General features: G+C 48.8%; 1 protein-coding gene across 2 annotated transcripts in view; it reads right to left on the minus strand.

Annotated features, from left to right (window-relative positions):
• The window catches only part of LOC137641510 (uncharacterized), a 380,155-nt gene that overhangs the window by 324,786 nt on the left and 38,402 nt on the right, over positions 1-16,967 (minus strand). For both annotated transcript variants that reach the window (XM_068374129.1, XM_068374128.1), the window contains exon 2: positions 10,140-10,328. In XM_068374129.1, coding sequence (XP_068230230.1) covers positions 10,140-10,313 — 174 coding nt within the window. In that variant the 5' untranslated portion in view covers positions 10,314-10,328. The remainder of the gene's footprint in view (positions 1-10,139; positions 10,329-16,967) is intronic.

The raw sequence follows: 16,967 nt of genomic DNA on the forward strand, positions 1-16,967 counted from the left end.
AAACAAGACTTCCTCCCTGCATCATGCTTCTCTCGGGCTTCTCGACACCAGTCGAGGAGGCATTCTTTCATGTCGGGGTATGATATCTCAAGATGCCCTCTTGCCGAGAAAGCCTCCTTTAATCTTCATCTTTAGGAACCTTCCTAGCTCAGCGGTTCACCGACTGGAGCTTCCTGCGGTATACCTATTGGCAGAGTAGGCCTCAAAATCCCTCAGGAATTGGGCAAAACTCTCGTCAATTTATAGCTGAAAGATCCCAGGCTTGGGGCTCTTCCTAGAATCAAGGGCCTTGAGCAGGTCAGACAGACGGCGGTCTGACTGGAGCGTATTGTCGTTATCAATTGCTGACACTGACACAGGAGCTGGAACTGTCACCAGAAGTCTCACTGCCAGAATCTTCGATATTTGACTCCTGGGGCAAGGTCAATGTTTTGAGTAGAGCTGGTTTGGTCTGGCATCTACATTCTGGGATGGACCCTGTTGGCATGAACTGCCTCAGCTGTAGCTGCTGGACCCTTTTCTGGTCTGCCACACATAACTTATTCACCAAAGAACTGCTCCCCTAGTCCACTGGCCAAAGTCTCTAGTGGACTAAAAGGGTTGGTTGCCGGACCAGGCGAGGAGGCAAGAGGCCCACACCAAGCACAAGACTCCCAGAAACTTGGTACAGGTGGGTGCACCGGTGAGAACCCTGGAGGGGGGCTGGAGACCTCCAATCAATGGCCCCTCTCCAGTTACAGGAATGGCCAGACTATTGACGTTTGGCCAAGCCGGGGACGTAGTAGGGGCACTGGTGGTCACTGTGATCATAACACCAGTGGCAACGTGGCATGTTGCTGGCGACAGCTCAACGCTCTTTAGTGCCACCACCTGGAGTGGCAGGGGTCTCACCTGAGTCGCCAGGTCACTGACAATCGAGATGAGGCCCTCCACATCTCGACTTAGGCTCTTCTTAGTCTTTCAGCCCTTGCTCGATAACGATGCCATGCTTAAAGGTTGGTGTTTCCCCGAGTCTGGGCACCAAAAATTATATGGTGGTTTGCGGACTGCGGCAGACGTAGCACCCAGACTGCCTAGTGTCCGAATGCCGACCACACCCCTGCCTTGGCAGATGTAGCACCCAGACTACCTAGTGTCCGAATGCCGACCACACCCCTGCTTTTCACTGCGCAATAAAATACAGTGGAATGCCCAGAGATCTGGGCAAAAGGTAAACAATCAAGAATGAACTGGGAACTGGGCTCCACCCTTGGATTTTATCCTGGGCAAGGGGACCCAGCTAGAACCTGTTTCCTATTATTATTCAAGAGTACACAATTCTTCGGAACAATGGCATACCTCTATGATTTAGGTAAGATTTCTTTTTCTTTACTTGAGTTTGCCGAAAAACCAGGTAGTATGATCGATGATTTAATTCCGGAGAAAACCAACAGTATACTGTATATAATATAATAGCTTGAATCTCAGATTAGATCTTAGAAAGGAAACAAAGAACACAAATTCTAAACCAGCGGCTGAGATGGTGCTAGGTTATGCGGGGAAAAACGCCAGCTCCTTACAAAAATAAAAAAAAAAAAGTTTTATTTAAACAATCGAAGGAAAAAATATGATGATTGAGAAAATACAGGTCTTAAAATTTTTTCTTCTGAGCCATCATTTTTTAAGTGATATTTATCACAACTGCTTCAATGCAACATTCAAAAGCGACAGCAAAATGGTATTTTTATTACAAAACAAATTTTTGAACATACTTACCCGGTAGTTACCGTATTTCCCGTGTCATAAGACACACCTTTTTTCACGAAAAGTGCCCTCCAAAATCACCCTGCGTCTTAACACTTGAGAAAAAGTTGTATAAGGGAGTTTGACACCCTTCAAACACCCAACTATTGACATACAAGCACTCAAACTCACGAGAGATAGAATATAATCCTACAATTATCATTAATATGTAATAAATTCATTTATTTTTATATTGCACATCCTTCAATGAAGTACAGTAGCTTTTTTTTTTTCTTTTTTTTTTAATCAGCTGATGACTTGCTAACCCCCTTCTACAAGAAAAATGCCAACTAATAGTCTCATAGCAGACGACGCTATGACAGAGTTGTTTATGATGTATATATCTATATTCTCATATTTTGTTGACATTTTGTAATAAAGCAATATATTGATAATGACTTTGTTGCCTGAGTTACCAAATAATACAAACAGACAGTTGGAAAAAAATTCTGTTTGTTGAGTGCAGTATTACCAAATTAGCAAAAAAGTAACTAGACCTATTATTATTATTATTATTATTATTATTTTCTAAGCTTTAACAAAATTTTATGCACCTTTGGCAACATTGCTTTGATGTAAACAACACTTGAAACACCAAACACTTTGACTAAACGTGTAGTTGTGGTGGAAACTATGACAACTTTAGAGGTTTCTTAAATGAATATGTAATAAAATTGGGATAATCGGCCTATAGCTAATTAATATTAACAAATATTTCATAATTCACCCAAAATAAGAAAAGTTACGGTGCAAGACAGTAATCACGCTAGAGTCTCTGACTAGGGATTTGTACTAAGAAGATTTTAAAATCCTAAATTTTTTTTTCTAGAACTGCCTTGCTAATTTAAGGGTGCGTCTTACCACTTGTAGCGTCTTATGACACGGGATATACAGTATATATATAGCTTACGTCCCTGACGTCACTGCAGAAAATTCAAAACTCGCGCCAATCGCCGACTGGATAGCCAGGTGTACCAACCCTGCACCCTAGCGAGGTACCTAGGAACCATTCCAGGAACCCTCATATATTCCATGCCTGTAGTCTCTTAGAGGGGAGGAGGGTGGGACTTTAATTATATATAACTACCGGGTAAGTATGTTCAAAAATTTATTTTATAATGAAAATACCATTTTTAAACATAAGACTTACCCGGTAGTTATATATATAGCTGATTAACATCTTTGGTGGAGGTTTAGAGACAGCTAGTATATCTGGAATTCTGCTTAAGAGTTAATTTAAACAAACTTGAGGGTTCGTACCTGATAAGGAAGCTGACTTCGATGATTCTCTGCCTCATTATGTCTGCTAGCCTTATGAGATCCAGCGATCCTCTCAGGGGGCTGAAGATCTCGTAGGGACTGTCAAACCGGTGTATATACCTCATTACGACAGAACCTCCTCCAATAACCAGTTCCGGGCACTCTTCAAGGAACAAATTTTACCACCTGACTAAAATCAATGATTGAGGAAGACTGATACAATCTCCACAAACAACCATAAAAACAAAGAAAAGTACCAAGAGAAGAAAAGGTTATTGGGATTATGGGAACGTAGTGGTGGATCCTTCACCCACTACTGCACTCGCTGCTATGAATGGACCCAGAGTGTAGCAGTCCTCGTAACGAGTCTGAACACTTCAAATAATGTGAAGCGAACACAGATTTGCTCCTCCAAAAGGTGGTGTCCATTATGCTTTGCAACGATCTATTCTGTCTGAATGCTGCTGACGGTGCTACAGCTCTGACTTCGCGAGTCTTGACCTTTAGGAGTCTAAGGTCTGATTCATTACAATGTGCATGAGCTTCTTTAATCAAGAGCCTGATAAAAAATGACAAGGCATTTTTTGACATCTGCAACGTGGGCTTTTTGACCGAGCACCATAGAGCTTCAGAATTGCCTCGTAAGTCTTTTGTTCTGTCCAGGTAGAATTTCAGAGCTCTTACTGGGTATAGGACTCTTTCCAACTCCTCACCAACTAAATCGGAAAGATTCGGAATCTCAAAACGCTTTGGGCCAAGGTTGAGAAGGGCGTTCATTTTTGGCGAAAGCTTAATTGTAAGGCACAGACAGCCTTACCATTACGAAAACCAATGTTCTTGCTAAACGCAAGTATTTCACTCACTCTTTTGGCTGTTGCGAGACTACCCAAAAATAGAGTTTTCATAGTAAGGTCCTTCATAGAAGCTGAACCTCAGGGCTCAAATCTGTCACTCATAAGAAACTTCAATACAATATCCAGATTCCAGGCTGGTGAATCTTGTTGTTGTTGCTTTGTAGTATCAAAAGACTTAAGAAGTTCTTGCAGATCCTTATTGATAGAAAGGTCCAGGTTTCTGTGCCTGAATACAGTCGCTAACATGCTCCTATATCCTTTAATAGTCGAGGAGGAGTTGCGCTTCCTTCGAAGGTGGAGCAGGAAGTCCGCAATTTGGGCTACAGAGGTACTGGACGAGGAAAGAGAGTTGACTCTACACCACTCTCTAAAAACCTCCCACTTGGATTGATAAACTTTGATAGTTGAAGTTCTTCTTGCTCTTGCAATGGCTTGAGCTGCCTCCTTCGTAAACCCTCAAGCCCTAGTGAGTCTTTCGATAGTCTGAAGGCAGTCAGCTGAAGAACGTGGAGATTTTGATGGAATCTTTCCAAGTGGGGATGTTTGAGTAAATCTACTCTTAATGGAAGGCTTCTTGGGATGTCTACCATTCATTCCAGTACCTCTGTGAACCATTCTCTTAATGGCCAAAAGGGGGCCACTAGGGTCATCCTGGTCCCTTTGGTTGCTACAAACTTCTGTACCACTTTGTACAGGATCTTGTATGGTGGAAAAGCGTACAGATCTAGATTGGTCCAATCCAACAGAAACGTGTCTATGTGGACTGCTTCTAGATCTTGTACTGGAGAGCAATACGCCTCTAACCTCTTTGTCTTTGATGTTGCGAAGAGATCTATGCATGGTTGACACCAAAGTCGCCACAGACTCTTGCAAACTTGAAGATGGAGCGTCCACTCTGTTGGTAGGATCTGACCTCTTCTGCTGAGGCTGTCTGCCATTACGTTTTTCTCTCCTTGGATGAACCTCGTCATTAGGATCACGTTCCTCTCCTTTGCCCACAAAAGGAGATTCTTTGCCGAGTGAGTTCCACCCTGTTTGGCAATTTAAGCCAATGCCGTCGTGTTGTCGGCATTGACCTGAACCACTTTGTTGGTGACTGATCCTTCGAAACTTTTGAGGGCTAATAAGACTGCCAATAATTCTTTGTGATTGATACGAAAGTTCTTCTGGGTCTCTGACCACAGCCCCAAAACTTCCAACTTGTTCAGAGTTGCTCCCCACCCTGAGTCCGAGGCGTCGGAACATAACACAAGGTCTGGGTTCTTTTGAGTTAGGTCGAGACCTTCTTGGAACTTGTTCGGTTCGTCCCACCACCAAAGGCAGTCTTTGATGGAGTCCGTAATTGGAATACTCATAGTCTCTAGGTCTTTCTCCTTGTTCCAATGGTGGTTGAGATGGAATTGGAGAGGACGAAGGTTCAGTATTCCTAGGGGAACATATTGTTCTAAGGAGGAGAGGGTTCCTACTAGACTCATCCACTTCCTTGCTGAACACATGTTTTTGCCTAGAAAAGATCGGAGTTTCAACCTGGCTTGCTCCATCCTTAAAGGAGATGGAGAAGACCGAAAAATCTGACTACGGATCGTCACTCCCAAATAAAGAATCTCTTGTGATGGAATCAAGAGAGACTTTTCCTTGTTGACAAGGAGACCCAGTTCTTTTGTAAGGTTCAAGGTTGTCTGGAGATCCTTCAGGCAGTGATCGTATGTGTGAGCTCTGAGAAGCCAGTCGTCGAGATACAGGGAGGCTCTGATGCCCCTTAAGTGGAGGATTTTTGCTACATTTAGCATGAGTTTCGTCAAGATTTGTGGGGCTGTGCTGAGGCCGAAACATAGGGCTCAAAATTGGAAAACTTCTCCCTTGAATACAAATCTTAGGGAAGGCCTGAAGCTCGGATGTATTGGGATGTGAAAATAGGCGTCCTGGAGGTCTAATGAGACCATCCAGTCGCCTTTCCTTACTGCAGCAAGAACTGATTTCGAAGTCTCCATTGAGAACTTCGTCTTCTGGATGAACTTGTTCAGCGTACTCACGTCCAGGACTGTACGCCGTCCCCCCGAGTTCTTGGGTACCAGGAACAGGCGGTTGTAAAAGCCTGGTGAACATATGTCCTGTACTCTTTCTTTGGCCCCTTTCTCCAACATGAGACACACTTGGATAATCAGTGCATGTCTCTTTGCCTCCTCTCTGTATCTGGGAGAGAGATCCACTGGAGCTAAGACCAAAGGAGGATTCCCTAGAAAGGGGATCTTGTAACCCTCCTTCAAGATCTGTATATACCATTGATCTGCTCCTCTCTTCTCCCATGCTTGCCAGAAGTTGAGTAGTCTGGCTCCTACTGCCTGAAGGCGAAAGCAGTTAGACTCTGCTTCGCCCTGATCTGAAGCCTCTCCTCTTATTCCTTCTTGCGTCAGGTCTGGAGCTACCCCTGCTGGAAGACCTCCCTCAAAAGGGCTGGGAAAACTTAGGAAAAGAAGTTTCTTCCTTAGTTTTGCAGCTGGAAAACGAAGGTGGTAGGGCTTTTCTGGCTGTCTTAGAGACCAGGACTTGAGTAGCCTTTTAAGCTAAGGTCGACAATATTTCCTTGATAGTTCTGAAGGCTGCGTGGGAGCCTGTATTGAGGTTAAGCCTGGTCCTGACAACTGCTTAGTAGGATCCTTGGTAGCGTCCGACGTCCTAGCAGGACATTTAGTCGGAGAACTTTCAAATGACTCTGGCGTCTCCCAATGGCTACAGCCAGGCCACGAACTAGCAGGACGTTGGTTGGCCTTATCAAAGGTCCTCTTAAGAGGTCTGGAAGCAAGCTTCCAGCCTCTTTAAGGCAAAGCGTCATCCGAAGATGACGAGAGGTGAGGGTGAACGTCCTCTGAAACGCCAACAGGTACGTTTGAGGGGACGTCTGCTTATATTTTAAAGCCTCTCGTCTCCTTTGACCGTTCGACATTCCTTCTCCCAGGGGTTGGGGAGCTTGGAAGAGGTCTAGGACTAGGATGACGACAGACGCGAGCAGGCGCACTCTCCACAGCACTAAACTTCACTGCACTTTTTGCACTTTCACCCTTCAACTGCTTAACGTCGGACATAAGCTGAGTTCTGTCCGCCGCAAGCGATTCCACTTTAGCGCCCAGCGCTTGAATCGCAACCAACATGTCTTTGAGCGAAGGCTCATTAGCAGTTACAGTAGCGGGATCAGGATCTACACTACAGGGGAAGGAATAGGGTTAGTGACATGGGAAGAGGAAAAGTCTTTAGAAGAACGAGAAGAACTTCGTCTCAATCTATCCCTTTTGAGGTTACGTCTATAACGGTCAAACTCAATCCATTCATGCTCTGAACACACTCATCACAACGATCCCCCAAATCCCATTCTTTACCTCTGCAAGTAACGCAGAGAGAATGGGGATCAAGAGAAGCTTTAGCCATTTGGGTCTTACACCCACTCACACACAACCTAAAAGTTATAGGGGGGGTGGCCATTTTGAAAAATTTAAAGAGAAATCAAACAAGCAAGGGTCAAAATTTTCTAAATCCAATCGTATCAAAGAATATCCAAAAGCAAAATCAAACAAGCGGGAGTCAACTACCAAAGTTTTGTACTTCACCAAAGTAAGATCAATAATTTGACAAGCAGAATATCCACGTGTCGCCGCTAGCGACGGCAGGGAATATATGAGGGTTCCTGGAATGGTTCCTAGGTACCTCGCTAGGGCGCAGGGCTGGTAACCTGGCTATCCAATCGGTGATTGACGCGAGTTTTGAATTTTCTGCCGTGATGTCAGGGATCGTAAGCTATATATATAACTACCGGGTAAGTCTTATGTTTAAAAATCTCAAATACAGTACAGTACTCCATCATTTAACTTCCCAAAAACCATGCTACAGAAGTCTACATATTATAGTACCTTCATAAATGCAACAGTGTACATGTTGCTGTTGCCTGGGTGGTCCTATTATCTCAACAAGTAAAACCACCACTACAATAAATATCCAGACATAAAAGTCAACATCAACCAACCTTGGCAGTTAGGATCAAGACAAAGACTTTTCGGTCCAGGTCAACACGGTCATGACAAAGTTCCAAGTTTGTGACATAAGAAAACTTTAAGGGGCCTGGACATAAATCTCTTACTACCTACTGATATAGGTTTTTTTCTACTAAATTGTCCACAGCAATAATATCCTAAGAATCCCCCCTACAGTAAAAATCTCCAAAACATCTGATCAAAAACTTGAAATCTTTACACACTACACATATCGTCTAATCCCAACCTAGAAATATTTACACGTCAAAAATTTCAACATATGATAAGGTTGGAACTGTTAAGCTGCTCGACAGTAAGTCTCGCTACCATCTCCAAACCCTACAGGGAGTAGGGCGTTCTGCCAACCACCTGTTAAGTGAAAAAAAAAAGAAAAAAAAAGAATAAGACATTATGAGGGGTTTGAGGATAATTAAATAAAATAATGAAATGACAAATCTGAAAATAATTTGCATTTTTCCTAACATACGAAAAATTTTTCACACAAACCCCTTCTCATTATTAGAGCGTGGAAACCCGAAGCGTTGGGGAACGACGTGTTGCTCAGCGATGGTCGGTAGGGGAACGATGGTTGGTAAGCTCGCGACAATAGGGGATGACGAGGAGGCGAATGACGAGGCGGCGATTGACGAGGAGGCGATTAACGAGCAGGCGATCGGCGAGCGGTAGGATGACTGGAACCAGGAGACTGAGCAAGAGATAGACATGCAGGAGGTCGGCGAGACGATGGTTGACGAGCAGCTGGCCAATGATCAGGGGTCAAGATGTCGCCCTTTAGAAGGTCGAACATCCTCTGAAACGGATCCCTTCGACGGGGAGTCACAAACCGAAGTTTGGTGACACGCAGCAGTCAGCAGGAGAAGGTCAAAAGGCAGACAAAGGTCGGGAACCAGGTGAAGACAGACGAGAAGGCTCCTGAGAGGATATAGGCTGCAGGGACGAGGCCAAAGAGTCGAAGAGGCGTCTCTTCGCCGACAGTGAAGGAACACCTCTAAGTCGAAGAAATGGACGGGAATGGTGGGGTCTACGATCCCGAAATCGTCCCATGGGAGCCGGTGGATCAGCAATCTGAATGTTAGCAGCAGCAACAGTCCTTCAAAAAGGAGTCTCTACTGAGTGAACTCCCTCGGGAGGGAGAAACACTCGCAGGAGACACATGCCTAGGACTTTGCTCCCCCTCCCCCCCGAAGGTTTTTCAGCAAGGGGGGAAGCGCAGTCTTCGGCTACGGCGAAAGCAGCAGGAGAGGCAGGAGAGTCAGCCGGCAGGGCAGCAGACGAGTCCTCTGATACCACAGCATCGACGAGGGCGAGGATCCACCTCTGAAGTCGAAGATGGCTGCAAACCAGCACCCCAGTGCAGCAGCTGCAACAACGCCTCCTTGGAGGGCACACTCGGTAAACCAAAGGAAGGCCAAGCCTGTAATAGAGGAGAAAGTAACAAGGACCCCCGGGGGGAGAGGCAAGGCCGCTTCGCTAGGGGAAGCGACACTTTCTCTTAAGGACCGAGGTTGTCCAGGAGCTAAGCAGCCTGCGCTAATGTTCAACGGTCCCCCGGATGAGGCCGAATGAACAGGCGCTTCGGATGAAGGTCGGGAAGCGGAAGATGAAGCCTTGGGTTTCTTTTTCTTCAAAGTAACCTCCGAAGGAGAAGAATCCCGCTTAGACTTCTTCTTACTACGTCACCCAAACCTTTCCCACTTGGAGGCAAACCACTCCCGACACTCATTACATTTATTAATCTCACTACACCATTGACCCCTGCAGATCGGGCTAAGGCTGTCAGGATCAGCGTCCTCAGCGGACATGAAGGTACAGCAGTTGGGGCCCTCAGGGACAGGGCAGGTACGAATATCCGCAGGGAAGGCATGAACACACACACAAACCCTAAAAAGAAAAGGCAAAACAGATTAATCGCAGTCCAAAAATGCAAGGATGAGGAGCGGCAATGACTGTTCATCACCAAGCCAAAATCAAAGTGAAGCACAGTCACAGGGGTGTGAGTGAGGGGTAGCTAGCTATCCCTGCTACCCTCCGCTAACTAGCAAGATGGGTAGTTAACCCTCGCTAAATTTTAATGGCTCGTCTTTTCAGCTTCGCCGAAAGTATACCCCTATAAATAGCGTAGATTTGTATTACAGTAACAGAACAAATTAATATTCACACATTACAAAATTAACTGAGATTTTTATTATACAATACTTACTGACATTCTTAAATTTCCTACATATACTTTTAAAGGTTCGATTTGATCCTCTGATATCGCTTTGGACTCTTGCATTTGCCCTGTAGGTCCCCAAAATCTTTCTCCTCCTCTTCCTCGTCGTCCCCTACTTCTTCGTTGATGGCTCCCTTCAAAATGAGAATGATATGCTGCCATTCTGAACTACAGCTTCTGGAATGAAAAACCCAAGGTTACTCAATGTATACCATGACAACTAAGAGAGTAGTGAAAATAATTTTTTTAGGGGGTGACTTTTTCAAAATACGGTATATCGTTCAGGAACATTGAATTGCCAAAACTTCTTTACAAAGAGAGAACATTAAGAGAGATTTAAGAAATTGGTATTAACACAGGCAAACCTATTCAACAGGAGTCTTACTATATACAGTATTAATAAAAATGGAAGAAAAAATCCATCCCAATGAGTTGTAATAGACTCTTACAGAGCTAGCACAAATACAATGGGGAAAGAATAATCAAATCTAAGCGAATATAAAATAAATTTGATAAAAATAACAAATTTGGAAATAATATGACAAATTCGTAGATAATTTGTATTTTTCCTAACGATACAAACCTAGCTATTTACATGGGGTGATTACTTCGGCGCAGCCGATGACGAGCCACAAAGTTTTAACGAGGGTTTCCTACCCCACCGCTAGTTAGCGGGGGGGGGGGGGGGGGGTAGGGAAGGGTAGCTAGCTACCCCTCCCCCTCACACACACCGGAGAATACTCCACTTTACTTAGAGGTAGGACTTATCTTAGGGGACAGGGCTGGCGGGCACATAACTGTAAATAGCTAGGTTTGTATCATTAGGAAAAATACAAATTATCTACGAATTTGTCATTTGTTCCATAACTGAATACAAACCACACTATTTACATGGGGTGACTTAACCCTTAGGAAGGGTGGTAAGTCCCGGCCATACTGGCTTTGGCTTGCCGGGGGATTCCAAATTCGAGTGATCAAGTACTCGGACAATAGGGAATCACTGCTCCTCGCTGGCGGTTGTGAAACTGCCGCGGCCTACATAAGGTGTGCGCGAAGGTGAAAAGTGACTTGTCCCAGGCAATTGCCCTGGAGTCCCTCAGAAGGAAAACCAGGCTAGGACTCTCCCAATACCACCTCGTCAGGGTATGGGGACATGACAGTATTACACATAATACTAGGAACACAAGGAAGCATGGTCTACCTGCAGAGGTTTGAGGTCAGCTGTGCAGAGAACCCAGGATGCTGCTTTCTCCGTGAGAGGAGAGGATGAAGAAAAGAATAAGGGCCAAACAGATCTTTTCATTCATGCAGACTAACACCAGGTAACAATGCCCTCAACCTTCTGCTACTTGTCCATCAAGGAGCTTGAGGTTTAGACCAGCTGTTGTGAAGCCACCACAGGGCCGATAGAAACGTATCGAGCCTCCTGTGGGTCATGTCTTGCAGGTAAGGGGCTGAGAAGAAGGTCTGAGACTTCAACATCCCCGCTTGCAGGACCTGCGTCACTGAAAGATGCTCCATGAAAGGCAGGGACGTATCCAAGCCCGACATCATGGGCCCTAGGGCGATGCGACGGAGAAGGGTCAGGATCCAAGGCAGGGTGTAGCACCCTGCGAATCGAGGCCGAGATGGTACTCCTGGAGACCCTTCTCCCCGTCACTCAGGACCCACGAACGAGACTTGGACCTGGAGACGAACTGCAGCTGTTCTCTGAAGACACCAGCTCAGACCCCCTGCCGGCAAGGTAGGAGATAGTCTGAGTGATCTGTTACAGGGCAGCGAAGACTTGAGCCCCGGAAGGAGTCGAAGCGGGTCCGGCACTCCCGGATTCTGAGTCTCGGCAACAAACCTCAGGGACGAACCTGAAGTTGTCTCCCCCTAACCCCCTGAAAGGGCTAAGTCGTAAGAGAGACCATGTGACTCGCTTGGCTGAAGATAGGCTGGCAGGAACACTGTCTACCCAGAAAGGAGGTGGTCTGGGGATTACGAAGTGGTTCGTCAGGGGAGTGTCTCTTAAGAGACTTGAGGACTCGAACCATGTTCCAAGGAGGAGGTCTCACCTTCGACTGAGGGTAGGAGAGGACAAGGCCTCGCATGCGAGGGAAGAGTTCCAGCGGGGAGAAATGTTAGTCCCTAGAGCCAGGAGGCAGGACTCATGGCTGAGGGATAGCCCGTCACAGTCGAAACTGAAAAAGCACATTTATCCCGCAATCCCACTAGGGGCTCCGCCATCGCTGGAGGCGGCATCGTGTGGAGGGATGCCCTCTCCCAGACACCGACCACAGAAACTCGCCCTATCGCCTGGGAGACTGCTGCGGAAAACTTGCGCAGGTGTCCAGGCCTCCTTTTCGCCACTTGTTGCGAAAGTCCTCTCTCTTCGAGGAGAAGCTGGACAGACTCCCGGAGGGAAGAGCAGCAAGCCACGGGGGCGACACATCGATGGTGTCCTACCATTGCTGGAAGGTCTCCTACCAGAGGGCCTTGGGATCTGTGAACGTTAGCAGTACCGCGGGAGCTTGCAGCTCAGTGCTGTAGTAAACCGCCCCACCGAGGCAGGACTCCCAGGCTATTTGAGGATCCAAAGACCACTCGGAATGTGGTGTCCGTGACACAATGCTCAGACTGTAGGCGAGCAAATTCCTTTGCCTGGAACCAAGCGAGCTGTCAAGAAGACCGAGGGGGACTCGGACCATCCAGGTATCTCTACCGCAGGATGGGAAGGTCGTACCGAAAAGCACCTCCTTGTCTGGGCCAGAAAATCCTCACTGTGGTGTTGTTGACCCTCATAGCCACAGAGTAGTCCACCAGGCTATGTGGAGCTACTGGAGAACCCGAAACACGGTTTCTGCCTCTAGTAGGACTAGAGAAGATTCTTCCAGGTTCTGACCCCCGGCCTGAGGACCCGTGGGTCAGAACGAGGGACGACCCCCCCTCTCTGACGCGTCCGAAAACAGCATCAAGTAGGGGGAAGGACGAGAAGGGCCACTCCCTCTTATAGGCCCTCGTCATCTTCCCACCCCTACGGGTTCGTCTGAACCAGAGTCCCCTAGGGGTCTCGGCGTCTGGGGAGACGACTCCCCCGTGCCCCGAGTCGCCACTGGAGAGAACTCAACCTGGGGCAACTGTGAAAACCAGACGGGCCAGAGAGGAGAGACGTAACAAACTTAGGTTGGAGGGTCTTACCGTGTGAGGAAAGGTCTCACGACCTTCCTCTGCCTCGGTACCATGACGTCTGAAGGAAAGACTACAGGAGATAGGAGCCTAAGACCAGGCTCGGTATACCAGACTCTGAGAGGGCTGCAGGGAGGACTCCTCGAGGACCACCATGACCTTTAGGGTTTGGTAAAGTCTGAGGAGCTTGTCCCGATGACGAAGAAGGAAGCCTTCGAGTCTACCAGGATCGGCCAGCCACCCAGGAAGTATCGGAGAACTGTTGAGGTGCCGTGGAGAGATCGAAGCACAGCCCTTGAACTGGTATACCCGCCTTCCGGGCGGACTCCAAAGTACTTCCTTGAAGATGGGTGAGCCAGGACCGGGAGTACGAGTCCTACCGGACCAGTGTACCTATGAAGTCTTGTGGTCTCACCGCAAAGCTGACCGTGTCTGCTGTTGCTAAGCTGAACGGAGATTGTTTGACAACCCTGTCCAGAGTTGAGAAGGGAAGGAGACGAGCTTGGAGAGCTGGCCCTCGGCCTAGTCTCTGACGCTCTCCATTCCCTGAGACCAGGGCAAGCTGCACTGGCGTAAGGGAGTCCTTGGGTGAGTAGAACTCAGTCCAGGATCGAATCCTTCCCTTACCGAAGAGGGATCTATGAATCTGGAATCCCCTTGAGGTTTCACCTGAGGGTCAGAACCTGCCAGAACGCAAGTTCCGACCCCTGGAGATCCTCCTCCTGATGGACTGGCAGCAAGGTCTCCCGTCCCCGGAAGCTCTTCCTGGGGAGACTCGTAGACATGCCCCAAGGGTCCAACTGGATCCTGCCGGATCCTTGCGGAAGACAGGGCCTTCGGATCCCTACTAGGGGGGAAACAGGACCCCAGCGATAAAGGATGAAAGGCTTCCCCCCCCCACCCGCAAGATAGGACCCTCAGGAAGAGGAGGGGATTCTCCCTATAGAGTGAAGGGGGAGAGGACCGGGTCTTCTGACCCTCCTGGGAATGGGCAAAGCTCATCCGCAGGGGAGGGGAGATGGAGTCTGAGGAGGGCTCATCGCCTGCGTAAGGACCCGCGAAGGGACAGGATAGACCTTGGGGAAGATACTATGCCAGGGATTCCTCTCACCCCCTTTAGGGGAAGAGGAAGCTGCTACTAATTAGTGATCCTAGTGAGAAGGCACAGGCTCATCGCCTGCTTAAGTGCTCTGACAACGACATGCCACCAGGGATGCCAACCAATCTTTGGGCTGACAGGGAGTCCCTCTGGAGGGAAGAGGATCGTCCGATCCTCTGAAGATGATACATGAGGGTTCGCCCGTGGAGGGAGAAGCGACCTTTGACCTGTCAGGAAAACCTCCCCCTCCTCCGGAGAGGGCGCTGCTCTGCACTGCGGGGAAGGGAAACGCGGAGGTGGCCTGCCCGTCATAAGCCCCGATGTAACCAGGGCGCGGTCGTGTCGGAGAACGGTGAGCCGATCACAATAACGATCGCGCGAAAAGCACAGATCTGGGAGCGTGTGAATACGACAAGCGTAGCAGAATAACTGCACCCGCGTACAAGCGTACCCGCGTGAGTGTGGGCGTCTCGGCGACCACGTGAACGATCCCCGCGTTTCCGCGTGTAAGAAGATCGGTGGTGCTTGTGCGTGACAGATCGAGGGCGAGGGACACCATCCCACGCGCGAATCGATCTCGGCGAAAAAGATCGCCGGTGCTAGCGCCGTCGGCGATTGCATGTGGGAAACTATCCCACGCGCGGAAGAATAACGCTGACGATCCTCGGTGCTTACGCGAGTACGAAGATCGTCGGCGCCTAAGTACGACGATCGCCGGCGATTCGCACGAGCCCGGACGATCTTCAACGCTCACGCGTAAGCGAAGATTGTCGGAGTTCGCGCGCGAGAGAAGATAGTCGGCGATCACGAGCGGGAACCTCGGTGCCCGCGCGCGAACGATCTACTATGATCGCGAGCGGGAAACCGCGCGCGGACGATCCATGCGATGATTGCGTGAACCTCAATGGTCGCGCGCGCGAAACCATCCCGCGGACGGAACGATCTTCGGTGCTCACGCGTACTGTGAAGACCGTTGGAGCTCGCGCGCCTAGCGCATAATCCAAAGATCAACGGTGAATGGCCGTTGACGATCGCGTGCGTACTAAGAAGATCGTCGGCACTTCCGCTTAGCGCCGGATTTGAAGATCGCCAGCTAACGGCCGTCGAGGCTAACGACCGTTGCCGGGTTGACGATCGCGAGCGGAAGGGCCTTGAAGGTCGCGTGCGGGGAAACTACCCTGCGCGCGGGCGATTATCAACGCTTACGCATTAGCAGGAACAGAAGATCGTTGGCTAACGATCGTCGACGATCGCGCGCGGGAACCCATCCCACGCGCGGGCGATCATTAACACTTACGCGCTAGCGCAACCAGAAAATCGTCGCCTAGACCGTCGATGAACGTGAGATCCCACGTGGTAAACCATCCCGCGCGCGGGCGATTATTAATGCTTATGCGTTAGCGTGCGTCCGAAGATCGTCGGCTAACAATCCTCGACGATCGTGAAACCGCACGCGGGTGATCTATAGCATTTAAGCGATCCGCAACATTTTGGCGCGTAACGGGAGATCGTTGGCTAACGATCCTAGACGATTGCGAGATCGCGCGCAGGCGATTATCAATGCTTACACGTTGGCAGGCATCAGAAGATCGTCGGCTAACGACCCTCGACGATCGCACGACCGCGCGCGGGATGGTTTCCCCCGCGCGGGCGACCTACAGCATTCATGCGTTGGCACGTAACAAAAGGTCGTCGCCCAGCGATCCTAGATGATCGCGAGATCGCGCGCGAGAAACCATCCCGCGCGCGGGCGATCATCAACACTTACGAGTTGGCGCGTAACAGAAGGTCGTCGCCCAGCGATCCTAGATGATCGCGAGATCGCGCGCGGGGGATCATCAACGCTTACGCGTTGGAGCGCATCAGAAGATCGTCGGCTGACAATCCTTGACGATCGCGGGATCGCGAGCGGAAAATAATCCCGCAAGCGGACGCATCAACGATCGCACGCGGGAAACCATCACACTCGCGGGCGATCGTCAAACGCTTACGCGTTAGCGCGAGCAGAGGATCGTCGGCTAACCGTCGATGACCACAAGATCGCGCGCGGGCGACCATCAACATTTACGCGTTAGCGCTCATCAGAAGATTGTCGGCTAACTCGTAGATCAGGAACTGGGATGAATCCCTAAAAGGGAGGGCAGCCCTTGAAGAAGACCCGAAGGTCTACTTCAGTGCCGACGAACAGCTGAGGGACTGCTAACTACTCCGAGGAGTGGCCTCTGTGAGGTACCTTTCCCGCGAACGGGAGAGGTATCCTTCGTAGAAGAGACTCAGAGACACCGTAGGCTGAAACGTTGGAGAGCGCCAGTGTGCTAACTCAGGAACCCCAACAATATGCGCAAAATGCGCAGGAAACGTTGATAGCAGCCTAACGGAATACTGGAACAGGGTGTCTCTGAGGGTAGACTCATGAACAGCAGGAACAGCAGTCAAGCCCAAGCTCGTAAGGGAATGTTGGCGCGCAGGTAATACCTGGCACTTAAGGGACTTACTCAAGGTGTGAGAAAGTCTCTCCTGCCCCGAAGGGAGGAGCCCGTTAAATA

The sequence above is a fragment of the Palaemon carinicauda genome, chromosome 5 (assembly GCF_036898095.1).
Source record: "Palaemon carinicauda isolate YSFRI2023 chromosome 5, ASM3689809v2, whole genome shotgun sequence".
Lineage (NCBI taxonomy): Eukaryota > Metazoa > Arthropoda > Malacostraca > Decapoda > Palaemonidae > Palaemon > Palaemon carinicauda.